At 30.6% G+C, this 10,407-nt stretch overlaps 1 protein-coding gene across 2 annotated transcripts in view; it reads left to right on the forward strand.

Moving 5' to 3' along the window:
• The window catches only part of LOC106461685 (stromal interaction molecule 1-like), a 57,882-nt gene that overhangs the window by 24,062 nt on the left and 23,413 nt on the right, over positions 1-10,407 (forward strand). For both annotated transcript variants that reach the window (XM_013921532.2, XM_013921531.2), the window contains exons 2-6: positions 1,938-2,062; positions 3,436-3,550; positions 4,693-4,804; positions 8,420-8,532; positions 9,410-9,581. In XM_013921532.2, coding sequence (XP_013776986.1) covers positions 1,938-2,062; positions 3,436-3,550; positions 4,693-4,804; positions 8,420-8,532; positions 9,410-9,581 — 637 coding nt within the window. The remainder of the gene's footprint in view (positions 1-1,937; positions 2,063-3,435; positions 3,551-4,692; positions 4,805-8,419; positions 8,533-9,409; positions 9,582-10,407) is intronic.

The raw sequence follows: 10,407 nt of genomic DNA on the forward strand, positions 1-10,407 counted from the left end.
CAGTGATTATAAGCGTACTCAGTACAGAAAGGCAGCGATTATAAGCGTACTCAGTACAGAAAGGCAGCGATTATAAGCGTACTCAGTACAGAAAGGCAGCGATTATAAGTGTACTCAGTACAAAAAGGCAGTGATTATAAGTGTATCAGTACACAAAGGCAGCGATTATAAGTGTATCAGTACAAAAAGGCAGTGATTATAAGTTTACTCAGTACAGAAAGGCAGTGATTATAAGTGTATCAGTACACAAAGGCAGTGATTATAAGTTTACTCAGTACAAAAAGGCAGTAATTATAATAATAAATGTACCTGACACAGAAAGGCAGTGATTACAATAATAAGTAGTGTACTCAGTACAAAAAGGCAGTAATTATAATAATAAATGTACCTGACACAGAAAGGCAGTGATTACAATAATAAGTAGTGTACTCAGTTCAGAAAGGCAGGGGTTATGATGATAAGCATACATATCACTAAAAGCCAGTAACTTGAAATATAGGTTTACCTGCCACATCTCCTGCTTTTATGCATAGTGAAAATAATTAACTTAAAAAAACTTTAAAAAAAGGCAACCGACTTTATATGCCTTACATAATTAAAGTTTAAGTTGTGTTACTTTTCACAGTGTTGTAACTGTTGTTTAGGCAACACAGACAGATTGTTATATCCGAGTCTTTTTCACATCAGTCTTCATAACAGATATATAAAAGAGAAGGTCAGAATTTATTTAACATTTACAATCGGTGGTTTTAATTTTAGAAACAGTCGACCAAGTTGTCTCCATTGATTTGTCCGTGAAACGAGGTAGATATAATTACATATTGTTTGAAGATGTATCAATCACATGCTTTTTATATGCTTCAGTACATACAACTGGCAGGAATGCAAAAGGAACATAGTGTAATAGGTTTACTTAATTGTGCTTAAAGAAAATCTTTTTTCCTATATTGTTTTTCTCTTAGAGAGATTCTTTCCTGTTTTTACTTACACATTTAAAAACAGTTGAAATGGGAATTTATATTTTAATTATTTCTATTGTGCCCCGTAATCATTTTCATTTTATACACATTTTTGTTTTCCAAATGGCAGCCCCAATTTTTTTATTTAAGCTAATATTTCATGTTCTTTTGAAATTAAATTTTTTTTATGCAAAATATTGGAGTAATTAATGCACATAAAGTACAGCAACCGCTTGCTATGTTAAGATTAAAATTTTTATTTGTGTTATGAAAATAAGTTAAATGCATTATGTCACCTTTTATTTTGACGTTGGGGCATAAATTATAATACTGAAATAGAATGAAAAAAGTATTTTTATTAAAACTTGAAAAAATTGAGGTTTACAGCTGAAAGAATATTTCAGCTGCAGATTAATATTTCAGCACTTATTTCAAGAACAGAATGTTACGTTATTTCTAATGTAAGAAAGTATAAAAAAAATGTACAAATCCAAAAAGTATATGCTTTGTAAATAGATTTTTGTTATAAATAATATTCCATTATTTCTTTCTTCCTACCAGCTAAATGTTTGGTATATAAAGCATCGAATAAGTATTATTCTATTATTTCACTTTAATCAAATAATTTTAGGGCAACATCGGTCTTAGAATTTTAAGTTCTGTTAGTAAAAACATGCTTAAAAAAAAAAAAGGTTTTACCACAAGATAAAATTCATTCAACCTTTTCCCAAAGCTGTCATTATGTCAACTGAGAGTGATATTATTTCATTTCTTAAATTAGAAAAAAGAATAATATTTGGAAAGTGTTATCTTTTCAGATGTGAATGCATTGACATGAAGCTTTTTTTTTTTATCTAATTAACATTTAGATTTTTAATTCATTAGTTATAAGCTTTGGTTTTCACTTTGAAAATTCCTGTATTGAGTTTTATGTATGTTATAGTATTATAAAAGACGATTGTATTTATTATAAATTAGGCATTGATTGCAAGGATCTTCCTGGTGCCTGTGCTGATATTCCTGGACTTGAAGCCATTATCACCCTTCATCAGAAACTGGACGACGATGCTAATGGAAGTGTCGATGTTGCAGAGAGTGACGAAGTAAGAAGGACTTCTAAATTTTTTCTTGTGTATTTTTAAACATCAGCTAAGTAGTAGAGAGGTGGGTTTTCTTGCTCTATTGATTTTGGAATATATTAATTTGCTTAAGAAATAATTTTGATCTGAGAAAATTACTTTGAAAAAATGACCAATTTTGTTAACGAGTAACCTCATAACTAAATTAATGTGAGTTATGTTCTTTCGCTGAAGAATAGTGAGATTAATAAGGACACAACAGATGTTTGTATTTAGCTCTTCAAATGGATGTAGAAGATATTTAAACATTTCTTTACAATGTAAAACAACAAATGCAGTTAAAGTGTGATAAACTTGAAAATTTCAAAAAACATTGACCATTTTACTAATGATTACTGTTTCGATGAAATGTTGACCATTTTACTAATGATTACTGTTTTGATGAAATGTTGACTGTTTTACTAATGATTACTGTTTTAATGAAATGTTGACCATTTTACTAATGATTACTGTTTCGATGAAATGTTGACCATTTTACTAATGATTACTGTTTCGATGAAATGTTGACCGTTTTTACTAAATATTACTGTTTTGATGAAATGTTGACCGTTTTTACTAAATATTACTGTTTCGATGAAATGTTGACCATTTTACTAATGATTACTGTTTCGATGAAATGTTGACTGTTTTACTAATGATTACTGTTTCGATGAAATGTTGACCGTTTTTACTAAATATTACTGTTTTGATGAAACATTGAACATTCTGTTCTCCTTACAGTGATTGAAATCCAAGTGTACCTTCAAATCTATAATGCTGAATGAAACTTCATTTGGGATTTAAAAAATTCCATAACTAAAATTCTGATGATTATTGTTAAATTATGTGATACGTTTATTTGGGTAAATATATTTCTAATTGCCAGCAACATAAAAATCCCTCGTGATCTAAAAGAATCCTCGTCTTATCTTAGTTACTTGTAACTTCAATATTACATTTGTACTAGTCTGTTTCTACCTCGGTTGCTAGCCATTAATCAAGAGTACCATTCTTTTATTATCACAGTTACAAGTACAAAACTGATATTATCATATTGTTTCAATCTCAGTAACTTGTAAATGAATCAAGAACACCATACTCTTACTATCTCAGTCGCGAGTAAATTGGAGTAATATTTTTATTACGTGATTATGATAAAGTAGTTTGAATCCTAGAAATTAGAATTATGTAGCACTGTTTTATTCTGTTTATTTAATAGAAATCTGGAAGTTGTAAGAATTAAATTATTAACATTTGTAATATAAATAATAAAATTGTATATTAAATTTAGCTTATGTTTTAAAATTTTATTTTCCTACGTAAATTAAATTTATCAATTGCTCTTTTTTTTTATCAAGTTTTTACGAGATGAATTGCATTACGAAAATGGCTACGAAAGACAGAAAGGTTTCCATGGTAATGACAAGTACATTAGTGTCGACGAATTGTGGAAAATGTGGAAATTATCAGAAGGTAATAATCTGTCGTAAGGTAGACTTGCTAAATTTTCTGAGAATGTTTGCTTTGATTATAGTTCTGAAATTTAATAATAATAACTGTTTGTTAACAAATATTTTTTTTATTTCTTTGGCACAGTAACAAACCACACATCCCGCATGTACAGCAAATGTTTGACGAACTGAGCTAAAGGGTTGATTAACCCGCTAATAGTTGCTCGTAAGGCACTTTTTAATAAATCAAGCTACCGCATTGTTTTCCCCTCCTCCCCCTCTCTCAAGCAAGGCCTATTATTCGGCCGTAACTTAGGGTTATGGGATGACCACTGGTTGGTGCCAATGTTTTTGTGGTAATTCAGTGTTTTTTTTTTCTTTTCTTGTTTTGGTATCAAGTCTGACACACCAGACAACTACTTTATCAATTGTACTAAAGGGTTAACCCACTAACTATTACTAGTAAAGCACTTACTAATAACTCCCCTGAAGTCATCTTCCAGCTATACTTCTTAGTATTTGCACATTTTAAATGTTGTTATATGTAAAAAAAAGAAAGAAAATTGAATATTGAAAGATCATGTACAAATGTATTTATTTGTTATATAAATTTCCATCATTACCTGGCTCTGTTTAATTTTATTTTTAATACTTGAAATATATCTTGAAATAAGGGTTGTTTTTTCATAGATTTACCAGTTTTCAGAACCTTAAAAACCTTGGAATGTTTAGTTAACTATTAAATCCACTAGGAAGTTAAAATTTAATGGTATGAAATTAGTTGCAAAAGAACACAATATCAAGTGTAGCAGTCAGAGAAAAACCACAGTAAATAGAGGAGAAAATAGATTGACACATTCATGTGTCCTCTTTAGTCCGAGACTGAAGAGGACACATGAATGTCTCAAAACTAGTTTCTCCAGGATCAAAACTTCTGACTGCTTGTTCCATTTACTGTAGTTTTTTGCTGATATGAATTTAGTTTTAACCTCTATAAATGACAGATTGTCTATCTTTTCGATTTATACATATGTTTATAAGTAGGTTTAATGTACAAGAAATCATTATCGGAACTACTCTTGAATTCCTTTCAATTCAATCGTATATTTCCCGAGATTTTTAGCTTTTTTTCACTATAGTCATGTGCCTTTTTTTCTTTTATAGTACACAACTGGACAGTAGAAGACATTGGTGATTGGCTAATCAGTCACGTAGAACTTCCTCAGTACATTCAGAATTTTCAGAAACGCTCTGTTAATGGTGCAACATTACCTAGGTGAGATATATTTTGATTTAAGAGATAATATTAGGGTACTTATTAATACTAATTTTCATAATTTGAACTATTGTAGTATGATACTTCTCAAGTGGTACTTCTCTCTATGCTAAATTTTCATAATTTGAAGTATTATAGTTTGATACTTCTCAAATAGTACTTCTTTTAATATGACAGTTTTATTTATCAGAATCAGAAAAGATTCCTTAATTTCCATTTAAAGTTTATTTTATTATTGTGATTAGTGACTAACTCTTTTAACAGTGCTTTTAGAACATTTCAATATGCACCACTTCAATTTTATTGTTGTAGTTTCCCCGAAAGGGGATCGAAGGCCATTTGGAGGGGTCACCTCTTTTAACCACTCACACCACCAATGTTGTCTGTCAGCTAGTCAGTAGACACTAAAATGGTGGCACATAAGGGATGCTTAATGTTGCAATTTGTACCGTAGTGACTGTTAGTAAAATGTGTGCATGCCATGAATCACAAGACGAATTATGCACTCTGTAGGCTACAACGCAGCAAGACATATGAACTTCAAAAACAAGAAATAAAACTGTTTTTTATACTCTTAATCTAATATTGTTCTAACTGTCATCAACTGGTACTTTCTGGTATAATTTAGTTGGTAAGGCTTCCAGATTTTGTTCTTATTAATAGTAAGTCTCTCTGATTTCAAAACATATTTTTAAATGACATTCTTCGTGATGTCGTTTATGCCACGTACAGTAATAAATCTAAACATCTAACCCTAATTAAGTGCAATCAAGATATTATGGAGAAATCTCATGAAGATAGTTTCTGCTTGTGGATATATAATATTGTTAATCAAATCAAGTTAGAAGAATAGGAAGACAGTAAAAAATGATTGGAAAAACAAGTTTAAAAACTAGCATGCACAACAAAGAAGAAACTAACATCTGTAAGTAATTTGGATGATCCTATATTGAAGTATAGGATTACAATTCTAGGCAACATAAGATTCTTAAATGCTACGAAACTTTCAAAGGACTACATATTCCTTCTCTTTGAAGATTCTAATTTCGCTATTTCGGCTCAACTTAGGAAGAAGGAAGCTTTTGATATTAGATTATCTCTTCATCAATCCTTCTACAAATTAAGACTGCAAAAAATATAATTTTTCTTATGTGAAGGACTCCTGTATCTTTTTTTTTATTTTCCTAAACCAATTTCTCCCAGAGCATGCTCTACTACTGTAAACAATATTGAGGAATTTAAAAATGATGTTGATAAGTTGCTTTAAGAATTATGATGCTAAATCCAGTCTTTCAATAAACAAGTGGTGAGCTGTCAGTGAAATTCAAAAGAATGATAACATGATTGTGAAAGTGAGTGACAAGCGTAAATGTTTTGTTCGAATGAATACTTCCTCTTACGTTGAAACAATTAAGGTATGTAAATGTTTCCTTCTAATGAATACTTCCTCTTACGTTGAAACAATTAAGGTATGTAAATGTTTTGTTCTAATGAATACTTTCTCTTACGTTGAAACAATTAAGGTATGTAAATGTTTTGTTCTAATGAACACTTCCTCTTACGTTGAAACAATTAAGGCATGTAAATGTTTTGTTCGAATGAATACTTCCTCTTACATTGAAACAATTAAGGCATGTAAATGTTTCCTTCTAATGAATACTTCCTCTTACGTTGAAACAGTTAAGGCACGTCTCAATGATATGTCTATCTATGTGCTATAGCTTGCTAGACTTTACAAAATAAATGAAAAAACTGCTAAAGATATTTTGAAGAACTTTAAAAGTAAAACTATATTCGTCCGATTCTTAGACAATCTAAGACCATTTCATTGAAAACCTCCGAACTATATGGATTACCAAACTATATGGATTACCGAACTATATGGATTACCGAACTGTATGGATTACCGAACTGTATGGATTACGGAACTATATGGATTACCAAACTATATGGATTACCGAACTATATGGATTACCAAACTATATGGATTACCGAACTGTATGGATTACCGAACTGTATGGATTACCGAACTGTATGGATTACCGAACTATATGGATTACCGAACTATATGGATTACCAAACTATATGGATTACCGAACTATATGGATTACCGAACTATATGGATTACCGAACAATCATAAATCTGAAACTCCTCTAAGACCTAAGTTTCTTCATCTAACTCTTCATTAGTTTCTGTATCTTGGCTATTTCAAAAGGTATTTCACCTTCTTCTTAACATAATACCATCACACCTAACTAGCACCAGTTACTTTGTCAACTATTGCATGAAGATGGGTTACAGATTACTTCAAACACTATCTTCTTTGCTGTTGTCTGTTTGTTACTCTCCATCACCACAGAAGAAGTATAAGATGGGTTATGAATATTAAAAGTTTTAATTTCTCTTCTCCTTTTCACTATCGGTGATAACTCTGCAGAACTCATTCTCTCAGACTTGTTTTAAATAACAATTACTTTAAATTAAATTTAACCCTTTGTAAACAAACTAAAGGTGTCACTCTAGGCAACAATGTTTCCGTCATATAGTTACATTTCATAAATTTGACTCGCAAGATTCTAGCATAAGACAGCAAAAAAGGAAACCAACATACAAAAGCACTGTTTCGTGGGTCTTACCTTTTGTGGACGAACCTTTATATACATCTTCTTCATCAAGTTCTTAGAAGATCTAGTTTGAATAATCACGTTATATAGAAAACCAGTAAAACTCTGAAGAATATTCTTAATCATTCATGCAAGTCCAAAAAGTTCTTAGAGGAATCCTGCACACCTAAAGAACACTGAAATGTTTGGTCACGTACATGGCTAAATCTAGCTGTCCGATACAGGAACATTTCAAAGAATATGTTCGTGTCACTGCTAATCTAGGTAGCAAAGAAACCGCCACTTCATGTTTCGTCATTTTGCATGGCATAATTGATGAGACATCATATTGTAACAGAATATTGAAGTGTTTTTTAAAACTGCTTTATAGCAAATTTAAGGAACTTCTTCTGGTTTTAAACTAAATGCTCTTCTATTAACTGCCTAGCCCCTGTAAAATTATTATTATTGTTCCAGTATCGGATAAAGAAAATAGTTTCTTTGAAGTCGTTTTCTGGCCTTTTTTTGAATATCGTTTTCATTTTTCATTACATCCCATTTTGTTCCACTGAGATAGAAAAAAAGATGCCGGTATTCTGAGAAACAAAATTCTACAATGTACTTAAGTTTTCAATTTATAACATCCACTGTTTACATTTTCCCTCTCTGCTTTAATTGGCTTTTGAAGTACAAGGGTTCATTAAGATAAATGGGTTATAAATTAGGATAAGATTAGGGTTATAAGATTTCTCAAAGTCGTTTTATTGGAAAGAAATGTAGTTTTAAAAAGTGTAGAACACCATCATACAGTTTTAAGTGCACAATGTAGAATTTTCACAATTTTTGTTCTTAAGAGAGAGAGTGTACCTGTAATTCAGAGGGAGTATCATATTAGAGCTACACCTTATATTTGAAAATATAAGCTGTCTGTTGTAACGTTTCATCACATAAAATGATTATTATACTTCATTTAGATTGTATCTGTAAGAACTCTTTATTTTGTTTTTTCAGAATGGCTGTAAATGATCAACTTTTCATGACTTCACTTGGAATCAAAGATCCTATTCATAAACAGAAACTTGCTTTAAAGGCAATGGATGTGGTGCTTTTTGGTCCTCCTCGTTGTAAGTATATCTGAAAATATTGAATATCAGTATGCATGCCTTGATGTTCTCCAGTGGGACAGCGGTAAGTTTATGGACTTACAGTGCTAAAATCCAAGGTTTGATTCCTCCCGCAGTGGATAGCGTGGCTTTGGTCTAAAATAAACAAGACAAAAACGTTTGTTTTGGTAATCATTTAAAATGTAGCATATAGCAGTTACTATTGTTTTTTAAATTGATCTCATTCAAAAAAGGGTTGTAAATGTAAATTTGGTATACTGAGTAACTTTCACAGATTATATCTATGTAAAGGACATTCTTCTAGTGGAGGTACTAGTGTTTTGTTTTTGTAACTTTCACAGATTATAACTGTCTAAAAGACATTCTTCTAGTGGAGGTACTAGTGTTTTGTTTTTGTAACTTTCACAGATTATAACTGTCTAAAAGACATCTTGCTGGTGGAGGTACTAGTGTTTTGTTTTTGTAACTTTCACAGATTATAACTGTCTAAAGGACATTCTTCTAGTGGAGGTGTTAGTGTTTTGTTTTTGTAACTTTCACAGATTATAACTGTCTAAAGGACATTCTGCTAGTGGAGGTACTAGTGTTTTGTTTTTGTAACTTTCACAGATTATAACTGTCTAAAGGACATTCTGCTAGTGGAGGTACTAGTCTTTTGTTTTTGTAACTTTCACAGATTATAACTGTCTAAAAGACATTCTTCTAGTGGAGGTACTAGTGTTTTGTTTTTGTAACTTTCACAGATTATAACTATCTAAAGGACATTCTTCTAGCAGAGGTACTAATGTTTTGTGTTTATAATTTTAACAGATTATAACTATCTAAAGAACATTCTTCTAGCAGAGGTACTAATGTTTTGTGTTTATAATTTTAACAGATTATAACTATCTAAAGGACATCTTGCTGGTGCTATCACTTGTGATTGCTACTGGAGGTTGCTGGTTTGCTTATGTTCAACATAAGTTTTCACAGAAACACTTACAGAAGATGATGAGGGATTTACAAAGTCTTCAGCAGGCAGAGGAGACTTTGGTTCAGTTGCAAGAAGAGTAAGTTTCTACGTTTTATATTTGAAGCAAGAATTTACAAGGAAATTTCTATCTTCGAAAATAATTGTTCTAGATGGTTTTGTTTATAATTCCTGGTGATTAGTTTTGTGGACCCTTAAGTCATCTTGGAATGTCAGTTTTACTAGATGGAGGGCATGGTTTTAATGAACGGTAACATGTGTTTTTTTTTTAAGATGGTGTAAAATATTGTCGGAAAATCTTAGAAGTCCGGCTTGGATGAATATCTTCGTGTAACTTTTAGAAATTTTGTCTTTAGCTATTTAATTATAATTTTTGTGTATGTGTATTATTGCATATCTCAGTGTAGTTAACTTGATTCAAATGTACTGCTAGAAAGTTCTTTCATTAAAACTTGCGTTTCTAGTCGCCTCCTCTATATTGTTATTTTAATGTTTTTCTAGTACTAAGGCAGAGTGTGTAACATTTTTCCTTTTAACCTATTATTATCGTTTTTAATATCAAACCGTTTTTGTTATAAGAAAAAAAGAGAGACTTACTGGTGAGTAGAAACAATACAAGATAATTAAACAAATATGTCTAGGAAAATAATCAAAACAAGAAACATAAAGTAGACATAAAAGTTGTTTATTTCTATTTTCTCGATACACCAATATTCACTACAGAAATTAAATAGTGAGAATTAGTATTCCTTAAGATATAAAATGTGACAATCTTCTTGACAATAAAAAACTAAAAAGGTCAGATATGTCAGAAAAGTGATATATATATATATATATATATATATATATATATATATATATATAGATATATATATACTACCTAAATAATATAGTTAGTTAGGAGC

Source organism: Limulus polyphemus, unplaced genomic scaffold (assembly GCF_000517525.1).
Source record: "Limulus polyphemus unplaced genomic scaffold, Limulus_polyphemus-2.1.2 Scaffold1010, whole genome shotgun sequence".
Lineage (NCBI taxonomy): Eukaryota > Metazoa > Arthropoda > Merostomata > Xiphosura > Limulidae > Limulus > Limulus polyphemus.